The 27,317-nt window shown below is 43.4% G+C and overlaps 2 protein-coding genes across 5 annotated transcripts; both read right to left on the bottom strand.

Annotated features, from left to right (window-relative positions):
- Window positions 1-2,808: 2,808 nt before the first annotated feature.
- On the bottom strand, window positions 2,809-12,296 carry upp1 (uridine phosphorylase 1). 2 transcript variants are annotated; one of them, XM_017683786.1, is made up of 9 exons: window positions 12,286-12,296; window positions 12,009-12,123; window positions 11,624-11,693; window positions 10,245-10,359; window positions 9,229-9,387; window positions 7,704-7,818; window positions 6,424-6,633; window positions 5,257-5,403; window positions 2,809-3,829 (listed from the first exon to the last, which is right to left on the bottom strand). In XM_017683786.1, the coding sequence occupies exons 2-9, from the start codon at window positions 12,091-12,093 to the stop codon at window positions 3,681-3,683; spliced, it is 1,050 nt and encodes a 349-aa protein (XP_017539275.1). In that variant the 5' UTR covers window positions 12,094-12,123; window positions 12,286-12,296; the 3' UTR covers window positions 2,809-3,680. The 2 variants fall into 2 exon arrangements, with proteins under 2 accessions (XP_017539275.1, XP_017539276.1); XM_017683787.2 differs by lacking the exon at window positions 12,286-12,296 and having other exon boundaries at window positions 12,001-12,142.
- Window positions 12,297-14,641: 2,345 nt separating this feature from the next.
- Window positions 14,642-26,113, bottom strand: gra (granulito). Of its 3 annotated transcripts, none has more exons than XM_037536730.1 (7): window positions 25,920-26,113; window positions 23,205-23,278; window positions 21,826-21,878; window positions 21,167-21,242; window positions 20,199-20,305; window positions 19,756-19,811; window positions 14,642-16,976 (listed from the first exon to the last, which is right to left on the bottom strand). In XM_037536730.1, the coding sequence occupies exons 1-7, from the start codon at window positions 26,015-26,017 to the stop codon at window positions 16,967-16,969; spliced, it is 474 nt and encodes a 157-aa protein (XP_037392627.1). In that variant the 5' UTR covers window positions 26,018-26,113; the 3' UTR covers window positions 14,642-16,966. The 3 variants fall into 3 exon arrangements, with proteins under 3 accessions (XP_037392627.1, XP_037392626.1, XP_037392628.1); XM_037536729.1 differs by having other exon boundaries at window positions 23,205-23,281; XM_037536731.1 differs by lacking the exon at window positions 25,920-26,113 and adding an exon at window positions 25,428-25,463 and having other exon boundaries at window positions 23,205-23,281.
- Window positions 26,114-27,317: the final 1,204 nt, after the last annotated feature.

Below are 27,317 nucleotides of genomic sequence, written 5' to 3' on the forward strand. Positions count from 1 at the left end.
GCACAGTTTGTGTTGGTCATCCTCTAGTCCTTCATCAGTGGTCACAGGACGCTGCCCACAGGACGCTGCCCACAGGACGCCGCCCACAGGACGCTGCCCACTGGACGCTGCAGGCTGGATGTTTTTGGTTGGTGGACTGTTCTCAGTCCAGCAGCGACACTGAGGTGTTAAAAACTCCAGCAGCACTGCTGTCTGATCCACTCAGACCAGCACAACACACAGTAACACACCACCACCACATCAGTGTTACTGCAGTGCTGAGAATGACCCACCACCCAAACAGTACCTGCTCTGTGAGGGTCCATGGGGGTCCTGACCACTGAAGAACAGGGTAACAGAGTATCAGAGAAACAGATGGACTACAGTCTGTAACTGTAGAACTACAGAGGGGAACTGAACGGTCAGTGGAGCTGATAGAGTGGACAGTGAGTACTGTAATAAAGTTATATAGACAACAGCAACAAAAATAAAAAGCAAATAAAAAGGGAAAATGGATTTTTAGATTAACCCGACAGATATAAATAAAGCCTACATATAAAACACACGGCCGAACTAAACCCTGTGCTGGAAGGAGGAGAATGAACTGGGTGTGAACACCTTGTGAGGAGGTGAATCACAAGCCGAACGGCAGTTTGTCAGCTGTGAGAGAGCGTTCACAATCAGTTATTGAGTAATGTGAGACTGTTCCTCACAGAGGAACAGCCAGCAGAGACGGACCGTCACTGAACACCGCCTCGGATATCACTACAGAACCGAATCAGCACTTCTGCAAACCAGACTGCACCACAAACTCTGGTGGGTCGCCAAGCTGGAGTTTACAGCACGACTGCTGTTCTAAAACGGCTTATAAGCTGCTTATATAATGTACATATTAAGAACGTGCCTGTAAAAAGTGCAGGTAACAGTACATTTACAAAGAGTGTGTGGAAAAAGAGTGCATGTAAAAAGAGTGTATGCAAAAAGAGTGCATGCAAAAAGAGTGCATGTCAAAAGAGTGCATGCAAAAAGAGTGCATGCAAAAAGAGTGCATGTAAAAAGAGTACATGCAAAAAGAGTGCATGCAAAAAGAGTGCAAGTAAAAAGAGTGCATGCAAAAAGAGTGCATGCAAAAAGAGTGCATGCAAAAAGAGTGCATGCAAAAAGTGCTTGTAAAAAGAGTGCATGCAAAAAGAGTGCATGTAAAAAGAGTGCATGCAAAAAGAGTACATGCAAAAAGAGTGCATGTAAAAAGAGTGCATGCAAAAAGAGTGCATGCAAAAAGAGTGCATGTAAAAAGAGTGCATGCAAAAAGAGTGCATGCAAAAAGAGTGCATGCAAAAAGAGTACATGCAAAAAGAGTGCATGCAAAAAGAGTGCATGCAAAAAGAGTGCATGTAAAAAGAGTGCATGCAAAAAGAGTGTATGCAAAAAGAGTGCATGCAAAAAGAGTGCATGCAAAAAGTGCTTGTAAAAAGAGTGCATGCAAAAAGAGTGCATGCAAAAAGAGTGCATGCAAAAAGAGTGCATGTAAAAAGAGTGCATGCAAAAAGAGTACATGCAAAAAGAGTGCATGCAAAGAGTGCATGCAAAAAGAGTGCATGTAAAAAGAGTGCATGCAAAAAGAGTGCATGTAAAAAGAGTGCATGTAAAAAGAGTGCATGCAAAAAGAGTGCATGCAAAAAGAGTGCATGCAAAAAGAGTGCATGCAAAAAGAGTGCATGTAAAAAGAGTGCATGCAAAAAGAGTGCATGTAAAAAGAGTGCATGTAAAAAGAGTGCATGCAAAAAGAGTGCATGCAAAAAGAGTGCATGCAAAAAGAGTGCATGTAAAAAGAGTGCATGCAAAAAGAGTGCATGCAAAAAGTGCTTGTAAAAAGAGTGCATGTAAAAAGAGTGCATGTAAACTACAGAATGCATAACAAACAGGCAAAAAGTGAAAAACGAATAGTTGAAAAGTGCATTTAAAAAGTGAAACAGCAAAACAAAACAAATCTACCAGATATAAAATAGTGCGTGTAAAATACGAGAGGAAAAGCGTCCAAACAAGGTGCACATGCCTACAGCAGTGTAGCCCCACCCATTCAGCTACAGCAGTGTAGCCCCACCCATTCAGCTACAGCAGTGTAGCCCCACCCATTCAGCTACAGCAGTGTAGCCCCACCCATTCAGCTACAACAGTGTAGCCCCACCCATTCAGCTACAGCAGTGTAGCCCCACCCATTCAGCTACAGCAGTTTAGCCCCACCCATTCAGCTACAACAGTGTAGCCCCACCCATTCAGCTACAGCAGTGTAGCCCCACCCATTCAGCTACAGCAGTGTAGCCCCACCCATTCAGCTACAGCAGTTTAGCCCCACCCATTCAGCTACAGCAGTGTAGCCCCACCCATTCAGCTACAGCAGTTTAGCCCCACCCATTCAGCTACAGCAGTGTAGCCCCACCCATTCAGCTACAGCAGTTTAGCCCCACCCATTCAGCTACAGCGGTTTAGCCCCACCCATTCAGCTACAGCGGTTTAGCTCCACCCATTCAGCTACAGCAGTTTAGCCCCACCCATTCAGCTACAGCAGTTTAGCCCCACCCATTCAGCTACAGCGGTTTAGCCCCACCCATTCAGCTACAGCGGTTTAGCTCCACCCATTCAGCTACAGCGGTTTAGCTCCACCCATTCAGCTACAGCGGTTTAGCTCCACCCATTCAGCTACAGTGGTTTAGCTCCACCCATTCAGCTACAGCGGTTTAGCTCCACCCATTCAGCTACAGTGGTTTAGCTCCACCCATTCAGCTACAGTGGTTTAGCTCCACCCATTCATACTGAATTAATGAAACATTTTTAGTGCATTTTTTTTATTGTATCTCAAACACAAATACAATAAAATACCAAATATATGAACACCATTAATATCTTTAATATTTGTGAATTAAAGTCATTTTATGAAACAATCCTAATCAATAACATCCATCTTTCTATGTAGGTCATTTCTATATTATATGATCAGTGATGTAGGTGAAGGACTGGTCTTAAATCACGGTCACAACGGCTGAATAATAAAGAATATAAGCTAAACAGATCCAATAGAAACAGAACTGGGGGGCAAGTTCAGCTACAGTCTTCGGGATTATTATTCTTCTTCTTATTATTATTATTATTATTATTATTGTTTAGTTTCAGCTGAATGACAGAAAATGTGTATTTATTGACAAGAATATCTGGTATAAAACTGAAGTGGCTGGCAAAACAGCTGTATATAAACTTTCATTGGTAACATATAAACGACTGTATATATCATGAAATTAAAATTATAATAAAAAATTAAAAAAAAAAAAAACACAGGACACTTTATGCCTTAGAGACCTCAGACCTGTTCTAGACTCTAGACAGTAAATGTACAACTGCTGGTGACGTTTTAACTCGAAGCTTTGGACATGTCTGTAAAAATAATAACAATAACACAGATGATTTGATCATCTAACAGTTCATAAAACCAAAAATGTTACAGAACTTATAACAGAATCTTCTTAAAACAAATTTTAAAAAGTGTAAAACTAATAATAATAAACTAAATTCAAGTGCTTGTGTACGCCGTGTTCGGGACAGGAGGCTAAGCTGGGGGTTCAGTGTAAACTCTAAATATAAGACGATATAAAAACCGAGGCTTTGGTGCGACTTACATTCCACAGCCCACCACTAAAACAGGCTGCTTATTTTTTCTTGGAGGCGCTGAGCTTCTTTTTGATGTAATGGCCCACGAGGATCTGCGGACGCTGCTGGTAGCTGTGCAGGACGTCGTGAGAGCTGGTCAGCTGGTCTCCTTTCTGACGGTCCAGCAGAGTCACACAGACCACGGCGGCTGGAACACAAACACAGTGAACTGTAAACGAGGAGGAAACCGCCAGACCGTCTGGACAAAACACCTGACTGTGTGATTGTATTCCTACATGCTGTGATGACGCACCATCTTAACCCTGATTTCCTTTCTTTGGGATTATATGAGAAATACAGATGACAAAGCGCTGGGAAAAATACACAGATACATATACACACACTCACCGGCCACTTTATTAGGTACCCCTTGCTAGTAAAAGGTTGGACCCCCTTTTTCCTTCAGAACTGCTTTAATTCTTCATGTCAGACTTTCAACAAGGTGTTAGAAACGTTCCTCAGAGATTCTGGTTGGTCATTTGAGTTCCTGTTGCCTTTCTATCATCTGGAACCAGTCTGCCCGTTCTCCTCTGACCTCTCACATCAACAAGGCGTTTTCGTCCACACAACTGACCACTCACTGGATATTTCCTCTTTTTCTGACCGTTCTCTGTAAACCCTAGAGATGGTTGAGCGTGAAAATCCCAGCAGATCAGCAGTTTCTGAAATACTCAGACCAGCCCGTCTGGCACCAACAACCACGCCACGTTCAAAGCCCCTTAAATCCCCTTTCTTCCCCGTTCTGATGCTCGGTCTGCACTTCAGCAAGTCGTCTTGACCACCTCTACACGCCTGAATGCAGTGAGTTGCGGCCGTGTGATTGGCTGATCAGCTATTCGTGTTAACAAGCGACTGAACAGGTGACCAGTGATTGTATATGCATTTGTGAGGTCAGACACTGATGTTGGACGAGAAGGCCTGGCTCACAGTCTCCGCTCTAATTCATCCCAAAGGGGTTCTATGGGGTTGAGGTCAGGACTCTGTGCAGGCCAGTCAAGTTCTTCCACACCAAACTGGCTCATCCACGTCTTTATGGACCTGCTTTGAGCACTGGTGCGCAGTCATGTTGGAACAGGAAGGGGCCGTCCCCAAACTGTTCCCACAAAGTTGGGAGCGTGGAATTGTCCAAAATCTCTTGGAGCTGAAGCTTTAAGAGCTCCTTTCACTGGAACTAAGGGGCCGAGCAAAACTCCTGAAAAACACCCCCACACCATGATCCCCCCTCCACCAAACTTTACACTCGGCACAATGCAGTCAGACAAGTACCGTCTCCTGGCAACCGCCAAACCCAGACTCATCCAGACGTGTTCCTTGGCTCCATATAGAATCATTTTCTTTACTAAAGAACCATAATCTAGATCTTTCAGACTGCAAAGCAAGGACAAAAAGTTCTGGTTAAATGCTTGCATGTGGAACATCAGAACCCTGTCAGAGCTTCAGTTTAAAGAGAACTCGGACGTTTATTTAGATTCAGTATTTCCACTATTCAGATCTTGGGCACCGTGATCTCCTAATGAATTAATCACGAATGCTTATTAACATGTACGGCGCTGTCTCTGTCAGACCCTTTAGTACCTCGCAGGTTACTGAGTTTGCACATAGCAGCAAAAACAGAGGACTCCATCTCGATGTTGCGGACTCCGGCGGCGTACGCCTCGGCCAGGTAGTTCTGCTTGTCCTCTTCAGTGTAGGAACAGAACGCGCCGTCCAGACGAGCCTGACCTGCAACAACAACAGCCTGTTTACAGCTTTCATACTCATAGCCAGTGTAATTCCTCAAAAACACACTTATTACCTGTGATCAATACCTTTGGTTAAAGGGGAATTCCACCGATTTTTAAAAATTCCTGCATAATTAAGTGTTTAAAGTGTAAACAGAGCCGTTCAGAGTCGTTTGGTTTCTAGAGAAACTTAGAGTCAGAGCCGCTCACAGTGGTGGTGATGGGAACCAGACGTCCCTTTAAAAGCTCCTCACAGTGGAGGTGATAGGAACCAGACGTCCCTCTAAAAGCTCCTCACAGTGGTGGTGATGGGAACCAGACGTCCCTCTAAAAGCTCCTCACAGAAAGTTCCAGAACTGGTTCTGAATTCACTGCCTGATGACTGAGACGCTGTTTTATGAGAGTTTAGAGAACTTCAACTCCATTCATGGTGGAGGGAGACATGCAGGGCGCTGTGCGGCAAAATAGTCCTCAAAGAAAACTCATTATTCCAGATTTTCCACTGTTTTCCATCATCAACATTCCATATAAGCTCAGAAGACTCGTGTAGGTTCTCTGGTGGTTCTGGATGGTAAATAAAGTGTCTGTATCTGTGTTGTAGTCATGGCGACGCCTGGTTCCCATCACCACCACTGTAAAGACGTCTGAACCGTTTCACACCAAACCCTCTGGATCTCTGATCACAGCTCAGTGACTTAACAAAACCACTGCTGTTTATTTGGGTTGAGAACTCTCGATCACATCAGACAGTAAAGCTCTGTTTAACTAAAACTACTGAAGTATAAAATGAATATGTTAGTTTAAAAGAGTGATGTCACCCAGTTGGTTGTTGTTGTTTACTCCATAACTGGCCTAAATCAGTCTCGTTTTTGATCCATGCAGGTGCCGAGTGTTCCAGTGATCATACCCATCACATACTCATAAAAGAGCATCGTGACGGAATTCATCACAATAACAATAACATATCGTCATATCGCTCAGTAATACAACCAGTGAGTGAGACTACTAATAATAATGATACCCTCGTAGAAGTCCAGCGTGCACATGGTGTTCCCGATGACGGTCTCGAACTCCGCAAGCTCTTTTCCACACTGCAGCAGCTCCTCCGCTAAATCTCCGTCCAGGTCGGTGCTCCTCACCACCGGCTTACCCAGAACCACCTGCTCGAAGCGGGGCAGGAACGTGGCGTCCACCGACTGCTTGGTGACCACGACGGTGCCCGGCTGCAAACCTGAAGAGGGACAGATAACACATTCACTCAGCGCGCTCAATTTGCATAAATTTAACGGATCAGCTGTTCTGGTCCCGACGCTCTGCAGCAGAATTCCATCAATAGCGTACATGTGTCCTGACGGGGGAAGGGGGGGGGGCATGAGTGGCCTGCGCTAGAGGACAATCTGCACTACACTGAACGCCTCACTGTACCACACTGGTGTTATTAAAGGGCCCATCATATTTAATTTTCTTACACATTTATTTCTCAGAATAAAGTATATATCACAAATCTGAATAAAACGTCATCACTGACATCACAAACCACTCATCATGACACTAACACAGCGTAAAATGGCTAAACTGCTGTAGGCTGCGTGGGCGGGGCTAAACTTCTGTGGGCTGAAGGGGCATGGCTAAGAAGCTGTAGCCTGAATGGGCGGGGCTAAAGTGTTGTAGGATAAATGGGCGGGGCTAAACTACTGTATGCTGAATGGGCGTGGCTAAACTACTGTAGTCTGAATGGGCGGGGCTAAAGTGTTGTAGGATAAATGGGCGGGGCTAAACTGCTGTAGACTGGATGGGCGGGGCTAATGTGCTGTAGGCTGAATGGGCGGGGCTAGCCTAAATAGTCGGGTATGTGTAACTGTGACATCACAAAAGCAGTAAATTCAAAGCTGTAGCTCCTATGCATGTATGTACTCGGGAATGATTAGAAAATGATGCAATTTTAGGAATGTTTTTTATACTATAACACATGCTTTTATTTCAAAATAAGTGGGAAAAAAATGTTTTTCCATAATAAGAGTCCTTTAAAATATACTGGAAATGTTCAAAAGCGCGAACACCCACTGAATTTATGTCACCACAATATTACACTGATAGATTTTATGACAGTATTTCTTTTCTTTTTTCTATTCTTAACACAATCATACATAATCACGCATAATCACGCATGCATTACTGGAATTATTCAAATGTGAAGCCGCGTGATCATCACTGGGTGTGATACAGCTGTAGGTCAGTGAGCCGAGCCGTATGTTAATGCTTTGTTAAGAGGGCAGGAGTGTTAGAGGTGTGAAGGTGTACCTATTCCACCCGAGGTCCCGATGCGCACTACAGTGACGTCGGTGCAGCGCGCGTGGTACAGGAGCTTGATGAGCTCGTGTAACATTATAGAGATTGAGGGGATGCCCATGCCATGCTAAAACACACAGACACAGCATTAAACACAACAGTGCAGAACAGTCAGCGTCACAGTGACCAGGCGACTGCATTCACTCTGATCACAGACCAAGACTGAGGGGTTTATACACACACGCTACTCAGCACTGAGTTCGCGCTCACTGCAACTAATCAGACTCAGAATTCTGTTCATGCATAGAGTAACACTTAGACCCAGTCCCATTCCACCCCTCGCCCGTACCACTCACCCCCAGCCCGCCTTATTGCACGTTCCCGTCTAGGGGTGGGGTGCCCTGATTCTTGCTGAGACAGAGGGCCGGAGCGTTGGGGCTCCATCGCCCTCCGATAACCATCGTATCATCTTAGTTTAGTGCCGTTTCAGTGTATTATGGCCCTTTTCTTCAAAACAAGCATAAATAAATGACTAGTAGTGCTGAAGTCTCAGTAGCTGGGAAGCTAAACTTCCCATTCCACCTTAAATGGTTTAAGGTGGAACGGAAAAGTTCAAACGAGAATCTGGAGAATCTCTGACTTCAGCTTCACGTCACTGAAGAATTAGGGGGGGTGATAATAAATAACTGCCCCCCTCTTTGAAGGCGTCTGACCCCTAAATGTAACTAAAGCCCAGCAGTGAGGAGCTGAACTTTCCCCTCCTCAGAGTTCAGAGTTCAGAGCGCCCCCTGCCTTTCTCCACCGAAAATAAACAATCCACACTGCTGAAGCTCGTGGTCACCATCCCAACATGCGCGTGGCTTCATGCCGTCGCTGGCTGTGCAGCGCTGTGAGGTGCGGAATGACGGTGATTTCCAAGCCCGGCGTTTTCAGACTAGCTCATTCTGTATATACGCCACCCCATTTGGAAAATAGCGACCCCAACAGTCCACAAGGGGAAATGCAGTTACAGCGAGAGCTTAAAACACACTTTAAAAAATGGTTCTTCAAGGTTTTAGTAAATAAAATGGTTCTACATAGAACCATGAACACGCAAAGAACCCTCTGCATGATTAAAGGGTTCTTTGCATCGGGAAATGGTTCTTCAGATTGATGGAGAACGTGCTGTAGGTGGTTCTATATAAAAGACCCAAAAAGGTTCTCTGTTGCAACAAGCTTGATCTATATAGAACCATTTTCTTTACTAAAGAATGCTTAAAGAAAATGAAGAGCTTAGAAGAACCTCTTTGGTGCTATACAGAGTCCATCTGAAAAAGGTTCTGTATAAAGCCATCTGAGGCACAATTTCCATCAGTCTAAAGAACCCTTTCACAATACAAAGAGCCCTTTAATTGTGCAAAAGAACCCTTGAAGAACCATCTTTTTTTAAGGGTACACTTGAAGCAATGCTATTGTACCCATAATATACTCGGCAGTGCATTATAACATGTCTATTACATATCAGTTCACTGATATAACGCTGGCTGTAATGACTTACGCTGACGGACAGCACAGGTCCCACTTTGTACATGGCATAGCGGTCAGTGCCCTCGCAGATGTTCGGGTACTCTGCATCAGGACCGGCCAGGCCCAGCTCTCCGGCAATGTACTTAATGAAGGACTTCATCCTCCACGGACTCCCGCCAACACACACGAACTGTTAGGACCAGGAAATACAGCTCAGTTATGATGCAACAACCACAGTTTCAACACTACTGAAAACCCGGGGAACGATTAAAGTCAGAGCTGCTCACAGTGGTGGTGATGGGAACCAGACGTCCCTCTAAAAGCTCCTCACAGTGGTGGTGATGGGAACCAGACGTCCCTCTAAAAGCTCCTCACAGTGGTGGTGATGGGAACCAGACGTCCCTCTAAAAGCTCCTCACAGTGGTGGTGATAGGAACCAGACGTCCCTCTAAAAGCTCCTCACAGTGGTGGTGATGGGAACCAGACGTCCCTCTAAAAGCTCCTCACAGTGGTGGTGATAGGAACCAGACGTCCCTCTAAAAGCTCCTCACGGAAAGTTGCTACATGAACTGGTTCTGAATTCACTGCCTGATGACTGAGACGCTGTTTTATGAGAGTTTAGAGAACTTCAACTCCATTCATGGTGGAGGGAGACATGCAGGGCGCTGTGCGGCAAAATAGTCCCCAAAGAAAACTCATTATTCCAGATTTTCCACTGTTTTCCATCATCAACATTCCATATAAGCTCAGAAGACTCGTGTAGGTTCTCTGGTGGTTCTGGATGGTAAATAAAATGTCTATATCTGTGTTGTAGTCATGGCGACGCCTGGTTCCCATCACCACCACTGTAAAGACGTCTGGACCGTTTCACATCAAACCCTCTGAATCCCTGATTACACCTCACACACTCAAATTTTGGAAAATAGGTTGAGTTCCCCTTTGAGGCACTTTCGGCATTAAGGGATCAGCCCTGTAATTTACTGCAAACTGAGTGAAGGAACTATGTTTTAATATAAATATGACACATACACTAAAACTATGACTCACTTTGACGTCTCCAAACTGGGCTGCTAAGTCATGGGAGGACGTGCCCAAGTTGAAATGGTACAGAATGTCTTCTTTCATGGACTCCAGATGGGGATTGTTGACATATATGGACTGACTAAAGAAAAGAAGGGAAAAGGTTTGAGTTCCATAAAATCACTGTTCACCAAAAAACGTGACCCTCTTAAAAAGGTTCTTCTTCAGGGGTTCTTTAGCCAAGGGAAGGGTTCTATTTGGAACCATGTGCTCTATATAGAACCACTGCATGCTTAAACGGCCCTTCATATGGTGCCAACATTCTTCAGATTGATGGAGAACGTGCTGCACATGGTTCTATATAGCACCAAAGCACAAGCTTGTCAGAACCATTTGCACGCTTGAATGGTTCTTTGCATGGTGAAATGGTGACGGATACGGAGAACGTGTTGCATTGCTGCGTATGGTTCTATATAGAAGCTTTCTGAAAGTGGCACCCAAAAAGGGTTCTTCTGTTGTTTACAAGCTTGACCATACACAATAGCAGAACCCGGTTCTTTGCATGGTGTAAACCATGCTGTATAGGGTTCTATGCAGAGCATTTTTGAAAAGTTATCTATATGGCACCAAAAACGGTTCTACTGTCACACGCTTGGCAGAACCGCTTGCACGCTTAAACAGCTGTTTGTGTGGTGAAATGGTTCTTCAGACTGACGCATATGGAGAACGTGTTGTCTTGCTGTGCATGGTTCTATATAGAACCTTTTTTGCAAAAGCTTGACCTCTTACGCAATAGCAGAACCCTTTCTGGTGCTATTTAGAACCATCTGCATGCTTAAATGGTTCCTGGCATGGTGAAAAGGTTCTTCAAACATGAATCTGAGGGAGAACGCGTTACATACGGCACCACCGAAACGGGTCCTTCTGTTGATACAAGCCCATCATAACAGCAGAACCCTCTTTGGTGCTATATGGAACCACACACAGCACAGTCTCAGCATGCAAAGAACCGTGTAAGCATGCAAATGGTTCTACACTGAACTCACGGTTCCCAACAGAACCACTGCTTCTACTGAAGACCCTTCTTTCTACGTTTATTGTCCCTTTTTAACGGATTTTTGTCGTTTAATTCTCTGAAACGCTCAGAGCTGCATTTACTCCATACAGATAAAGCTTATTATGGTTCTATTATTAAGTGAAATGGACTCTTGTCATCGGCTCATGAAATCTCACACTTAGCTGAAGCCCCGTGTCTATTTACAGCCACAAAAGAGGGATGACCTGCAGTGACCTCAGGTCAGGAACGGTCTTTTTCCTCCTTTTTATGTTTCCCTACAGGCTCGTTTATTCAAAATGTTCCTATAACAGGCAAAAAAAAAGTGTGTTGGTGTTTTTGCTTTGCCCACCTTTCACGGTCTTCTCCATTTTTCTCATCACAACCAGAAGGCATTTTCCTTCTCGTCCTGTCAGAAGATCCTGGGAGGTGATAATGAGGAGATAAAGGAGTCATAAACAACCATAAATACTCATTAAGCCATTACTTTGCATGTCTTCCCCCTTAATAATTCTCAGGAAGAAGTTTTAAGTTGGGTGGTTTCCGAACTCATCGTTCCACCTTAACTGGCGCTGCATTACATTCTGGAGCCTCAGGCGCCAGAAGGCAGCTGCAGCACCATTTAAGGTGGAACGGTGAGTTCGAAAAGGAAGCTGGCGAATAAGAAGCGAACTTCAGCCTCGTCAAGTGGAATTAACTGGAGCATAAAAATAAAGCAGCACCTCTGACCTCTTCACCTGAATCGAAGCGTCTCGGTTTGACTCCCTGCTGCCCACAGCTGACCCTCCGTGTCTCCTCTGCGTCTCTCACAGCCTCCAACATCCGGCGGCTGCGGGTCTACGTGACGCTGTGCTGCACGCATGAGGAAGAGAACGAACCGATTCATCTGAATCACTTATTCTTACGTTCTTTACAAGGGAAACTCCACCGATTTTTCAAAGACGCACTGCAGAATTTCAAGGTTAAGCTGTAAACAGAGCCGATCGGAGCGGTCTGGTTTCTAGAGGAACTTACCGAGTCAGAACCGTTCCCAGTGGTGGTGATGGGAACCAGACGTCCCTCTAAAAGCTCCTACAGAAAGTTCCTACATGAACTGGTTCTGAATTCACTGCCTGATGACTGAGACGCTGTTTTATGAGAGTTTAGAGAACTTCAACTCCATTCATGGTGGAGGGAGACATGCAGGGCGCTGTGCGGCAAAATAGTCCCCAAAGAAAACTCATTATTCCAGATTTTCCACTGTTTTCCATCATCAACATTCCATATAAGCTCAGAAGACTCGTGTTGGTTCTCTGGCGGTTTTGGATGGTAAATCAAATGTCTGTTTACACCTCACACACTCACATTTCGGGAATATCGGTGGAATTCCCCTTTAGCGAACTTTCCTAATGAATGTTTGTCAGATTAGCGGACAACCGATTCAGTGAATCGTCGCACAGCGCAAACGAGACTGTAGATGAATCACTCGCTGAGCCAAATGGGGAGGAGGCGAGAATGACTGCTGACGTCACCAGACTCTGAATCAGAGTCACTGAATGCAACAACAGTAAATGAGAAAAACCCAAATGAATCGGTTCGGGGAACTCGATCGAAACGAATCACCAGGAGAGTGAGGCACGCGTGCGCAGCAAGCGACCGGCGAGTGAACCGTTCGCAGCGCGTTACCATAGCAACCGAGCGACCCAGCTCAAGGTCGAAAGTTAATTGCTTAACTGCACAGCTCCGTGACCAACCCCACCCAGTCAGGGGAATTCCACCGACTTTCCAGAATTCCAACATAACTCGAGCCTCGAGGCGCAGACAAAGGCCATTCAGAGCGGCTTGATGTGAAATGGAGCATTAATACGACCTGGGACACCAGGTAAAAGTGTTTGATCTCAGGTTGACTTTAAAGAGCCCATATCATGGAAAATCTAACTTTCCGTAATGTAGTAGGTGAAACGCACTGTTCACTCCCCAGTGCATAGAAGGAAAACAGCCTGTTCTGAATTTATTATTTTTGTGATGTCACACTTATACATCCACCTAATACACCTGCAGTAGTTTAGCCCCGCCCACTCACAATGAAGGTGCAAGTGTTCCTGCCTGGACTGCTTACTGAATGAAGCAGCCAATGGGAACAGAGCTCATTTAGATATTGCTGCCGTTCTCCAGAACCGCAACTTTAAAGGAGGGGAGGGGGGAACCTTTAATGCAAGTCAATGGAACCAGAATCTTTTGCAATAGGTTTGGACCATTTCTTTTGGCTGCTAACGTTCATGGTAGCTTTAGTGGCTGGAGACTCACAGACCAATCATATGCGCTGTAAATATCACGTGACGCTGCTCAGCCAATCAGATCTGTGCATTATGATGAGCTCTGAGACTGGAGTGAGTGGCGCCTCACAGGGGAGGGACGAGGAGAGAAACAGCAGTCAGAGAAGAAAGTGAGTCAGAGGGAAGTTATTCCACATGACGTGATCTAAAAAGAGGAAACTGACAGTAAATGTTGGTGAAATCTGACCGAACTGGACTTTATTTGATCTGATGTTCAGTAAATGTTGGTGAAATCTGACCGAACTGGACTTTATTTGATCTGATGTTCAGTAAATGTTGGTGAAATCGGACCGAACTGGACTTTATTTGATCTGATGTTCAGTAAATGTTGGTGAAATCGGACCGAACTGGACTTTATTTGATCTGAGGTTCAGTAAATGTTGTTGAAATCGGACCGAACTGGACTTTATTTGATCTGATGTTCAGTAAATGTTGTTGAAATCTGACCAAACTGGACTTTATTTGATCCGATGTTCAGTAAATGTTGGTGAAATCTGACCGAACTGGACTTTATTTGATCCGATGTTCAGTAAATGTTGGTGAAATCTGACCGAACTGGACTTTATTTGATCTGATGTTCAGTAAATGTTGGTGAAATCTGACCGAACTGGACTTTATTTGATCTGATGTTCAGTAAATGTTGGTGAAATCTGACCGAACTGGACTTTATTTGATCTGATGTTCAGTAAATGTTGTTGAAATCTGACCAAACTGGACTTTATTTGATCCGATGTTCAGTAAATGTTGGTGAAATCTGACCGAACTGGACTTTATTTGATCTGATGTTCAGTAAATGTTGGTGAAATCTGACCGAACTGGACTTTATTTGATCTGAAGTTCAGCTGTCGACTGTATAAGATGCTGATATTCCTACTCGGCTACTTCAGTAAACAGTATATGGCTCTGAGTCATGATGCAGGTCAGTTCTGGTGTTCTGGACCTTCGCTTGAGGAAATTTTCCCTGAGTGGACCTTGAATTTTAATTAAAGACCCCTGTTCTAAGGGACAAAGGGAGGCTGGAAATGGAGCTCAAGGGGAAACTATAAAAGACGACATTAATGTAGGATACAGGCTCTTTAAGACAAGTGTGAACACATTCAGTCGATAATCAGAGGGCAGTTATTGATTACACCGCAATCAATATGCAAAAAATGTGAGCCAACTTAATTAGTAAGACAGCAATGATCAATTACAGCATAAAAAGGAGCATCAGGAGGTTTTAAGCACTGAATCCAAACAAGGAAACTGAACAATAAGAGGACCGGACGCACTGAAACAGGCATTCCAGTAAAGGCCAAGCCCAGCGCTCGGGCAGTGGAGTGACCGGAAACCATTTCCACACCAGCTATTACTTCACCTCGTCAGTCTGGAAGGAGGAAGCGTTTCACAGACCTGCTTTACATAAGAAGACGTTTTGTATTTGGTTTTGAAAACAGTCGTGAGGAAATGCTGCACCAGGCTCAGCCGTACCAAATAAAATAAACACAAATGGCTTTTAAAACTCACCTTAAATAAACTTCAAACAATAAACAGCACACTGCACACGGACTTCGCCAGCTGAGTGGACACACTGCCCAAAACCTCTGGCCGTTTTAACAAATGTTAAGGCCATTTTTATACATTTCCATTGCAATAATATTGCTTAAGCAAAAATGAAGCGTCAGTCAGTCGGTCAGTCCTGCTTTCAGGTTCGTTAGGCTGTTAAAGGAGCAGCTCAAACTAGAATCGACAAAATTAGAGAACAAACTAAGTTGGCTCGACAAATACCTGACAGTGGTATCCCAGGTAGTCGCTAAGGTGGTTTTGGTCATTCCTATTGTATCCCAGGTAGTCGCTAAGGCGGTGTTGGTCATTCCTATTGTATCCCAGGTAGTCGCTAAGGCGGTGTTGGTCATTCCTATGGTATCCCAGGTGGTTGCTAAGGTGGTTTTGGTAATTCCTATTGTATCCCAGGTAGTCGCTAAGGCCGTGTTGGTCATTCCTATGGTATCCCAGGTAGTCACTAAGGCGGTGTTGGTCATTCCTATGGTATCCCAGGTGGTTGCTAAGGTGGTTTTGGTCATTCCTATGGTATCCCAGGTAGTCGCTTAGGTGGTGTTGGTCATTCCTATGGTATCCCAGGTGGTTTCTAAGGCAGTGTTGGTCATTCCTGTGGTATCCCAGGTGGTTGCTAAGGTGTTGCAGGGTCACTGCTACAGCATTCCAGATGGTTGCTAAGGTGTTGCTGGGTTATTGCTACAGCATCCCAGGTGGTCACTATGATGATGATTGGCCGTTACTAATGGATCCATGGTGGATGCTAAGGTTTTGCTTAACTATTCCTATGGTTTCCCAGGTGGTTGCTAAAGCATCACTAGGCCATTGCTAGGGTATTACAAACGATTGCCAAGTTGTTGCATTCCTGATGCTTGCTAAGGTGTTGCTAACCCATTGCTATGGTATCCCAGGTTAGTCATTAGCACACTGACAGGACGTGGTTGGTGTATGCCAGATAGTCAATAGCGTGTTGCTATGCCACTGCGAGTCTCCCAGGTGGTTGCCAAGGTGTTGCTAGGCAATTACTAGGGTATCCCAGGGGACTGTGAATGTGTGTGGGTGTGTATTTATGTGGCTTTGTCAAGCTGTCTGACATTTGCTTTTTCAGTTTCTGCACTGGACCTACATGGGTGACATGTATGTATTATTTGCTATCTATTAGCCTGATAGATCTACTGCTAAAATAAAAAAACTGAAGACACCAAAACACGTCTTGGCTGATCAACTACATTTGGGGCAAAGAGGAAAAAACTGTAAAATTTGATTTTTCAGTGAACTAATCCTTTAACCTCAGAAATATTAGCTGTTAAGAAGCTATGCATAGTGTATCCTCTTCTAGTACAAAGTGCAGCTACATTAAATCCTCAACTCAAAACTCTCACTATTCCACTTCAACACAAGAAATAAAAACAAAAAGTAAAAAACACCCTGTGAAGGTTAGTAGCTTATAAGACAGTTAGTGAAAACCGTAAGGAACACGCAGGAAGCTGCAGGATGTGGTCGAAAGGCAAAATGTCAAGTGGGGCCAAAAAAAAAACCAAAAAAAAAAAAAACCACTGAATTATTACTTCTACATCTTCTGAGCCAGATAGTCTGACTTCATCTTCTCATCGACTGAGTCTTAAGAGGGCATCCACAATACTGCTTATCCAAAAGCCCTGTCGGCACACGGATTAAAACATTCCCACAAATACATACAAACACAAATGGCACGCTACTCTAACAAGATTCTGTCTTAACAGCAGTCTGAAGGAGACAGTCTCATCATTTCCATCGTCTGCTTCAGATTTTGTACTAATGATGGAACGTTCAGATGAACCATCAGCTCTGAGGGGAATCCTCACTCAGGCAATCCTACAGAAAACACACATAAAAGTGGTCAAAAATTTGGCACCAAAAGAAAAAAAAAAAAAAAAATCCAGTATGAATCTGCAGTGTGTGTAGTTTTACAGTCTGACTGTAATAATTGTGGAGTGATTTTAATCCAGTATGAATCTGCAGTGTGTAGTTTTACAGTTTGACTGTAATAATTGTGGAGTGATTTTAATCCAGTATGAATCTGCAGCGTGTAGTTTTACAGTCTGACTGTAATAATTGTGGAGTGATTTTAATCCAGTATGAATCTGCAGTGTGTAGTTTTACAGTCTGACTGTAATAATTGTGGAGTGATTTTAATCCAGTATGAATCTGCAGTGTGTAGTTTTACAGTCTGACGGTAATAATTGTGGAGTGATTTTAATCCAGTATGAATCTGCAGTGTGTGGTTTTACAGTCTGACGGTAATAATTGTGGAGTGATTTTAATCCAGTATGAATCTACATTGTGTGTAGTTTTACAGTCTGACTGTAATAATTGTGGAGAGATTTTAATCCAGTATGAATCTGTAGTGTGTAGATTTACAGTCTGACTGTAATAATTGTGGAGTGATTTTAATCCAGTATGAATCTGCAGTGTGTAGTTTTACAGTCTGACTGTAATAATTGTGGAGTGATTTTAATCCAGTATGAATCTGCAGTGTGTAGTTTTACAGTCTGACTGTAATAATTGTGGAGTGAGTTTAATCCAGTAAGAATCTGCAGTGTGTAGTTTTACAGTCTGACTGTAATAATTGTGGAGTGATTTTAATCCAGTATGAATCTGCAGTGTGTGTAGTTTTACAGTCTGACTGTAATAATTGTGGAGTGATTTTAATCCAGTATGAATCTGCAGTGTGTAGTTTTACAGTCTAACTGTAATAATTGTGGAGTGATTTTAATCCAGTATGAATCTGCAGTGTGTAGTTTTACAGTCTGACTGTAATAATTGTGGAGTGATTTTAATCCAGTATGAATCTGCAGTGTGTAGTTTTACAGTCTGACTGTAATAATTGTGGAGTGATTTTAATCCAGTATGAATCTGCAGTGTGTAGTTTTACAGTCTGACTGTAATAATTGTGGAGTGATTTTAATCCAGTATGAATCTGCAGCGTGTAGTTTTACAGTCTGACTGTAATAATTGTGGAGTGATTTTAATCCAGTATGAATCTGCAGCGTGTAGTTTTACAGTCTGACTGTAATAATTGTGGAGTGATTTTAATCCAGTATGAATCTGCAGCGTGTAGTTTTACAGTCTGACTGTAATAATTGTGGAGTGATTTTAATCCAGTATGAATCTGCAGCGTGTAGTTTTACAGTCTGACTGTAATAATTGTGGAGTGATTTTAATCCAGTATGAATCTGCAGTGTGTAGTTTTACAGTCTGACTGTAATAATTGTGGAGTGATTTTAATCCAGTATGAATCTGCAGTGTGTAGTTTTACAGTCTGACTGTAATAATTGTGGAGTGATTTTAATCCAGTATGAATCTGCAGCGTGTAGTTTTACAGTCTGACTGTAATAATTGTGGAGTGATTTTAATCCAGTATGAATCTGCAGTGTGTGTAGTTTTACAGTCTGACTGTAATAATTGTGGAGTGATTTTAATCCAGTATGAATCTGCAGTGTGTGTAGTTTTACAGTCTGACTGTAATAATTGTGGAGTGATTTTAATCCAGTATGAATCTGCAGTATGTAGATTTACAGTCTGACTGTAATAATTGTGGAGAGATTTTAATCCAGTATGAATCTGCAGTGTGTAGATTTACAGTCTGACGGTAATAATTGTGGAGTGATTTTAATCCAGTATGAATCTGCAGCGTGTAGTTTTACAGTCTGACTGTAATAATTGTGGAGTGATTTTAATCCAGTATGAATCTGCAGTGTGTTTTTACAGTCTGACTGTAATAATTGTGGAGTGATTTTAATCCAGTATGAATCTGCAGTGTATGGTTTTACAGTCTGACTGTAATAATTGTGGAGTGATTTTAATCCAGTATGAATCTGCAGTGTGTGTAGTTTTACAGTCTGACTGTAATAATTGTGGAGTGATTTTAATCCAGTATGAATCTGCAGTGTGTGTAGTTTTACAGTCTGACTGTAATAATTGTGGAGTGATTTTAATCTAGTATGAATCTGCAGTGTGTGGTTTTACAGTCTGACGGTAATAATTGTGGAGTGATTTTAATCCAGTATGAATCTGCAGTGTGTGGTTTTACAGTCTGATGGTAATAATTGTGGAGTGATTTTAATCCAGTATGAATCTACATTGTGTGTAGTTTTACAGTCTGACTGTAATAATTGTGGAGTGATTTTAATCCAGTATGAATCTGCAGTGTGTGTAGTTTTACAGTCTGACTGTAATAATTGTGGAGTGATTTTAATCCAGTATGAATCTGCAGTGTGTGTAGTTTTACAGTCTGACTGTAATAATTGTGGAGTGATTTTAATCCAGTATGAATCTGCAGTGTGTAGTTTTACAGTCTGACGGTAATAATTGTGGAGTGATTTTAATCCAGTATGAATCTGCAGTGTGTGGTTTTACAGTCTGACGGTAATAATTGTGGAGTGATTTTAATCCAGTATGAATCTACATTGTGTGTAGTTTTACAGTCTGACTGTAATAATTGTGGAGTGATTTTAATCCAGTATGAATCTACATTGTGTGTAGTTTTACAGTCTGACTGTAATAATTGTGGAGTGATTTTAATCCAGTATGAATTTAGTTGTAAAGATTGACTGTAAATTCAATAAACAAGCTGTTTAATCCACATACTTACATGTCCAGTTTATTGTTGAAATTGTTCACAAACAACTTGTGCACATCTTGGTCCCTCTGCAAAAGGTACCATCCACACAGAGACACACTGATCACATGTATGAAGTCAATACAGTAGAAACATTGATTTGCCAGTTTATTAGAAACCCCTAACCTGTCATTTCATTCACTGGATACTTTATCAGAAACACAAACTGTACAGGTGCACTTTGTATGTTTGTAGCTCATGTGTTACTGCAGTGTACCAGCTCTCCTTTACACCATCCATCAGTGGAAAGAGACCACCATAGGACCACCACTCATCAGAATCCTCATTCTGAGCACTCCAGTGACACAGTCATGGCAGTATTATATGGCAGGTGTTTTTGATAAAATGGCCAGTGTCAGTACAACACAGAACACACTACTGGGTTCTGCTATTACATTCATGATCATACAACTTACCGCCTTCTCCAGAACGACGGGGTGGTTTGGCAGAAAGTCTGGCTTCTTCTTCGCCATTGGTGAGCTTGCCAACTTGATCAGGAAATCTCTGCTGTACGATATTCTTTCTGTTGGAAAACAAAAACATTATTTTAAAAGAACCAAAACATTTTAAGACTCATGCACATCATATCTGACAGCACCTGTAGCTTGGTTTTACAGTAAATTACTCTGATAGTGAGGATTTCTCAAAGACATCCAGCTGCCACACACCAAATAAACTGCCCGTTCGTTCAGCAAACACCAAAATAATCAACAAGTTTTTTTCTTCTCATCTTCCACAGCTTATTCCGCAGTTCTAAACATCAGCTTTGCCTTAAAAAGTGCAAGAACTGTGTCCTAGCCTGTGCAAGCCACAAGAGGGCAAAACCTCCCAGGTCAGCAAAGGCCCTCAACAGCACATGGCTGCAAAATAACGTGGATAAGAGCTCAGAAAGAAATCCGATACAGGAGAACAGAACAGAGAACCAGTCCTCGAGGGGACCAGCACCCCATTCAACTCAATGGTGAAGCCAAAAATCGAATTTACCCTCCCCTTTACCTTAAATGTAGTCCAACAAGCAAGAAAAAGATCAGCTCGCCTACTTCAGTTCAATAACAGACCCTGATAGCAGCTGCGAGAGCACGGACCCCAAACACCGAGCGAGGCCGCTCCACTCCACCTCCCGCGGACGAGCTCGGGACTCACCCCTGGCCCTCGTGCCTCTTGTGGCCGGCACCGTCGTCCTCCTCCTGCCATCACTCGCGTCACTCTCGCTCCTCGGCAGAGCTTGGGATTTGCGCTCCGTCTCCCACCCACTGCGGCTCTCTCCCCACGGGAGTTCATCACCCCTCAGTGTTCGGCTCTCGCAGCCACCATCAAGGCCTGGGAGGCCGGCGCAGACCAAAGTCTAGTTTAATTGACTGAATGGGTGAACACTGCCACCTACCGGTCTTGGCGGGTGCTGGATTCTGCGGGTGCAGGCTGAGAATTTCATAAATTTGCTCCACACTGAATGCGTTTTCCTGACCGCAATAAAAGAAGAATGACGGGCTGAGAGGCGCTGACATACAGAGCAACAGTCCACTTCAGCAGTACCGACAGCATTTTAATGCCCTATGACATTGTTTACATACCATATAATACAGTAAAATGCACACAAGATGTTCAAATACAACACAGCGTTGTATAATATACAATACGCTATTATGACGTCAGTACTTCAAAGGTTTTTAGTGAAGGAAACTGTTCCCTACAGAAACAAGAACACCCAAAGAACCACTTCCATGCTTAATAGGTTCTATGCATCATTAAATGGTCCTCAAGACAGAGAATGTTCTGTATATGGTTCTAGATAGCACCCAAAAAGGTCCTTCTACTGTTACAAGCTTGATATCATGGCAATAGAAGAAGCCTTTTTGGTGCAATATAGAACCATATTCAAAAAGATTCTATATAGAACCACATAAGACACCATACAACGCCTCCATCAAGCTGAAGACCCATGTTACGATGCAATGTACACTTTAAGGATGTAACTATTTTCTTTACTAAAGAGCCCTTGAAGAACCATCTTTAAGAGAGCACAACATATAAACTATGACCTACTGGTTTCTCAGCGGTCTTCTCCAGAGGGTCAGCCATGTCATCTCTGTGTGGCTCTGCAGTTCAGAGCATTCAACACACAAAAGCTTAAAGTCGATACAGTTAAAGAAATAAAATGGGCAAAAATGCAAGTAGTCAATTATATTAATTACATCAAGTGATGAATTTTTTTGTGAAATGCAATAATTAATCTAAACACTGTGTCAGACATCATTTGGAATTTCTGAGTGGGATGGTACAAATATATCAAACACATACACACAACATTTAGTTCAGGCCGCGCGAGCTGATTGGTTGAGCTGCGTTCTAATGGTTCTGTTATTTCACCAGAACGTCACGTGTTTATTCACAAACACTATCACTCCGCTGAGGCGCTGTTGCTAAACAACGACTCTGACAGCTGTAGGAGACGCTCGAGCCGTTTCAACGTTTTTACTTCTGACTTTGCCACAAACAGAAAACGGACACTGTTAAGACCACATCTGACCGACAGCCGATTTGGTCCGACTCTGAAGACGAGACGACGCTAAATTCCCAAACTGTCGGCACCACTGAGCAGCTTTTCAGTCGGCAGCTGTGACAGAAGAACAGCTGAACAACCTGGAATCAGCCAGAAATGAACCCAACACCATTCGCCAAACTAAACGGGCTGTAAGAAGCTTCACAGACCGGCTGGAACAAAACAACATTAATACTGATCTGGAGAAACTGACCAAACTGAGCTGAACCTGATATTGGCTCAGTTTTACGGCTCAGTCTGATTTGGTCCGACTCTGAAGATCAGACACGTCTGGCGAATGGTGTTGGGTTCATTTCTGGCTGATTCCAGGTTGTTCAGCTGTTCTTCTGTCACAGCTGCCGACTGAAAAGCTGCTCAGTGGAGACGACAGTTTGGGAATTTAGTGTGAGGAGCTGGAGAACGAACTGCCGGCTGAGCAGCGAGTGGGCGGAGCTCGTTACTCTGACGTAGCAACAAGCTGCTCGTTAAGGAGCTATAATTAGTAGGAAGGAACTGAACATCACGGCCAGTTTATTCATTTTTTACTGTATTTAACTAGTTTAAAAGCAATGGAACACGTGATTTAAGATTTAACACGTGAGCTCGTGATTTAAGATTTATCTAATGTAAAGGCAGCAGGCATTTTCAAATTGTGTCAAAAACCGAAAAACAACTGCGATATATATAACGAAAATAAGTTTTTTTTGTTGCGGCATGTATTGCGCATGTCACTGTTGAAAAGTAATGTCGTGTGCATTTCACGTTTTGCAATTGTATTGACTGCATTTGTTTGGCATGGATTCCCCTCCTCAGCCACCCTAAATATCCACGTAGTTACGAAATCTAAACCCAGAGGCTCGGCCCACTCCAGTGCATAACCAACCTTGGCTTATGTTCAAACGGCGTAGAGGCCTCGCTGGCTCCAGATTTCGGATCCTCTTCCTGGACCCCTCCATCCTTCTGATAAAATATCAAACTGAGGTGATGATGCGAGAACCAGCCTAAATTCACAATCACATTCACAAATGCTCGGTACTAACTCTTTATATTAACTTACATTAAATGTCAAGAACAGTTTTCCCAGTTGTTTTTGTTTGGAGAGTGGCATTTTATATATGTATACACACAAACACACTTTTATAATATACACTATACTGCCAAAAGTTTTCACTCCCCCATCCAAATCATTGAAATCAGGTGTTCCAATCACTTCCATGGCCACAGGTGTATAAAGCCGAGCCCCTCGGCCTGCAGACTGCTTCTACAGACATTAGTGAAAGAATGGGTCGCTCTCAGGAGCTCAGTGAATTCCAGCGTGGTGCCGTGATCGGACACCACCTGTGCAGCAAGTCCAGTCGTGAAATTTCCTCACTACTAAATATTCCACAGTCCACTGTCAGTGGGATTATAACAAAGTGGAAGCGATTGGGAACGACAGCAGCTCAGCCACGAAGTGGTCGGCCACGTAAAATGACAGAGCGGTCAGCGGATGCTGAGGGGCATAGTGCGCAGAGGTCACCGACTTTCTGCAGAGTCCATCACTACAGACCTCCAAACTTCATGTGGCCTTCAGATCAGCTCAAGAACAGCGTAGAGAGCTTCATGGAATGGGTTTCCATGGCTGAGCAGCTGCATCCAAGCCTTACATCACCAAGCGCAATGCAAAGCGTGGAATGCAGTGGAGTAAAGCGCCGCCACTGGACTCTAGAGCAGTGGAGACGAGTTCTCTGGAGTGACCAATCACGCTTCTCCATCTGGAAATCCGATGGACGAGTCTGGGTTTGGCGGTTGCCAGGAGACGGTACTTGTCTGACTGCATTGTGCCGAGTGTAAAGTTTGGTGGAGGGGGGATCATGGTGTGGGGGTGTGTTTCAGGAGTTGGGCTCGGCCCCTTAGTTCCAGTGAAAGGAACTCTTAAAGCTTCAGCACCAAGAGATTTTGGACAATTTCTCATAGAACACATTTGGGATGAATTAGAGCGGAGACTGTGAGCCAGGCCTTCTCGTCCAACATCAGTGTCTGACCTCACAAATGTGCTTCTGGAAGAACGGTCAGAAATTCCCATAAACACTCCTAACCCTTGTGGAAAGCCTTCCCAGAAGAGCTGAAGCTGTTATAGCTGCAAAGGGTGAGCCGACATCATATTAAACCCTATGGATTAAGAACGGGACGTCACTCAAGTTCATATGCGTGTGAAGCCAGACGACCGAATACTTTTGGCAATATTGTGCATTTCTAGACAGATAAACAAATAAAGCAGTTTGAATGTCATTTTGCTTCAAATGGGTTCCAGCCTATTCAACAGCCACAATTTATATTTTTGATTTCTCATTTGGTAATAACCTTACAAGATTCATATCAAATCAAAACACGGCTGAAAAGCTGGAAGATGAGTTTTCAAATAAAATTCACTTTTTGTTCAGACACTACTACACTTTTTAAACAAAAAACGATATAAAATGCCATTATAATTGGAATAAAAGTATTAAAATGTCTTGTCAGCTATGTACTACATTAGATCTACACAGCTACTCTTAAAACAGGGTTCTGTAGTAAAGAGAACAGGTCTATTTAGATCCATGAGCTCTTTATAGAACCATTTCATGCTTATTCATTGCACGGCGAAACAGTCCCTCAGATCGATGGAGAACGTGCTGTACGCGGCCCTTCGTAGAACCTTTCTGAAGATGGTTCTTCTACTGTTACGATGTCAAGCTTGTAAGAACAGAGGAAGCCACTTTGGTTCTATCTACACAGCTAGAACAATGTACAGCACATCCATCCATCAATCTGAAGAGCAATTTTACGATGCAGAGAAACGTTTAAGCATGAAATGGTCCTATAAAGAACTTATGGTTCTAGATAAAACGATTCCCTGTACTGAAGAAACCATACTTTATAAGAGTATATATTAAATTCAGTTTGTTTTAAACCAAACAGCTTCCCTCCCCGTCCTAAAATCAGGCGCTGGACACGAATGAGCCAGGTTTGGGTGAATTTGGCCAAGTTAATTCAACCAGAGGACCAGATATGATCATAAATCCTTTTAAACATAAAAACATCACCTCGCAAACGAACCCAGAAAAGCTTCAGCTTCGAGCTTTACCTCAAGCTTCAATTCTGTGAATAAGACAACGCCTAAAACTACACTTTCCGTTCCACCTTAAACGCTCCATTAGTTCCAGTCAGACGCCCGCAGTCGCCCGAGCGTAACTGCTGCACCATTTAAGGTGGAACGGACAATTCGAAACTTCAGCTTCGTAGCTAGGCTGATGGAATCTAGCCCAGTAAATGTTCAGTGACAAGAACCCAGTCGTGTTCTCGTGGTTTTTGTCAGATGTTCTGTTTTTTACCCAAACGGTCCAGCGAATCAGTGAAGCGGGCTCAGCAACCCTGACAGACTAACGTTAGCCGCACGGCTAGCGCCCCTCCGGCTTTTCGTTGGCCAGAATTCAGAGCTGAGAGCCCGGCCTGTTCTCAGGGCAGCTCTCTGAAACACACTGCTGCTCAGAAAACGCCTTAAACTGCTAAACGGGCCGAATCATTTCAGTGAAGTCGCTGTTTTCGGCTGGTTTTTCGCCCCCTGAGAAACGCTTACGCTGCCGCCGCCGCCGCCGCCTCACAGAGAAAAGAGCAGCTCCCCCCGCGCGCCGCTCCGCTCGCGCACATCCAGCCGTCCGCGTGCAGTGCCAGCATTTTTATCGCGTGCTCGCTTGACCATCACACAGAGCCCTTAAGGTGACCACGGTGACTGGTTTTGTTAATGCGTGGCCGCGAATTAATATATTGCGGCCACAAATGATCCCTCTGCATGCAGAAGTTATATTGGGGCCACAGATTATTATACTGAGGGCATGAATTAATATATCGAGGCCACAACTTAATATACTGAGGCGAGGGATTAAAATATCGAGGCCTCAAATTAATATACTAAGGGTTCAAAGTACTGTATTAATATAACAAATTAATATATTGAGGCCACAAATTACTATATTGAATGCACACATTACTGTATTGAGATAACAAATTTATATATTGAGGCCACAAATTAATATATCAAGGCCTCAAATTAATATATGGAGGGTAAATATTACTATACGAAATACACAAATTAACAGTGAGGCGACAAATAAAAATACTGAGGCCGTTTTATTATTATGAGGCTCCAATTTACTATAGTGAGGCCACAAATTAATATATCAAGACCACAATTTACTATACAGAGGCCACAAATGAACATTTTAAGGGCACATATTAATATACTGAATACACAAATGAGTATAAGTATTTAACTTGTGTGAAATTTCTCATTGCCTTAATTTACATTATATATTTTAATGTATACAAAATATTTCAACAACACTTTATTGCACTGCAGTAACACTGACATGGTGGTGGTGTGTTAGTGTGTGTTGTGCTGGTCTGAGTGGATCAGACACAGCAGTGCTGCTGGAGTTTTTAATCACCTCGGTGTCGCTGCTGGACTGAGAATCGTCCACCAACCAAAAATATCCAGCCGACAGCGTCCTGTGGCCAGCATCCTGTGGGCGGCGTCCTGTGGGCAGCGTCCTGTGACCACTGATGAAGGACTAGAGGATGACCAACACAAACTGTGCAGCAGCAGATGAGCTGTCGTCTCTGACTTTACATCTACAAGGTGGACCGACAAGGTAGGAGTGTCTAATAGAGTGGACAGTGAGTGGACACAGTGTTTAAAAACTCCAGCAGCGCTGCTGTGTCTGATCCACTCGTACCAGCACAACACACTAACACACCACCACCACGTCAGTGTTACTGCAGTGCTGAGAATGATCCACCACCCAAACAGTACCTGCTCTGTGAGGGTCCATGGGGGTCCTGACCAGTGAAGAACAGGGTAACAGATGGACTACAGTCGGTCAGTGGAGCTGATTAAAGTGGACAGTGAGCGCGAAAACAATGCACATTATTTAAACTGATGTTTCAGGAAATTTCAGCCCGTATGCAATCAGACGCG

This window comes from Pygocentrus nattereri, chromosome 3 (assembly GCF_015220715.1).
Source record: "Pygocentrus nattereri isolate fPygNat1 chromosome 3, fPygNat1.pri, whole genome shotgun sequence".
In the NCBI taxonomy this organism is placed as follows: domain Eukaryota; kingdom Metazoa; phylum Chordata; class Actinopteri; order Characiformes; family Serrasalmidae; genus Pygocentrus; species Pygocentrus nattereri.

What these genes read in the sequence shown, in the direction of transcription:
- gra (XM_037536729.1), bottom strand. Translation starts at nt 26,017, where the DNA reads ATGCTGGCACTGCACGCGGACGGCTGGATGTGCGCGAGCGGAGCGGCG. An exon ending in CCGTTTGAACATAAGCCAAG is followed by an intron (nt 21,879 to 23,204) that starts GTTGGTTATGCA and finishes TCTGAACTGCAG; the next exon opens with AGCCACACAGAGATGACATG. An exon ending in TCCAGCACCCGCCAAGACCG is followed by an intron (nt 20,306 to 21,166) that starts GTAGGTGGCAGT and finishes GTTTTCCAACAG; the next exon opens with AAAGAATATCGTACAGCAGA.
- upp1 (XM_017683786.1), bottom strand. Translation starts at nt 12,093, where the DNA reads ATGTTGGAGGCTGTGAGAGACGCAGAGGAGACACGGAGGGTCAGCTGT. An exon ending in AATGGAGAAGACCGTGAAAG is followed by an intron (nt 10,360 to 11,623) that starts GTGGGCAAAGCA and finishes TCTTTTCTTTAG; the next exon opens with TCAGTCCATATATGTCAACA. An exon ending in CAAACTCAGTAACCTGCGAG is followed by an intron (nt 3,830 to 5,256) that starts GTACTAAAGGGT and finishes TTTGTGTTCCAG; the next exon opens with CCGCCGTGGTCTGTGTGACT.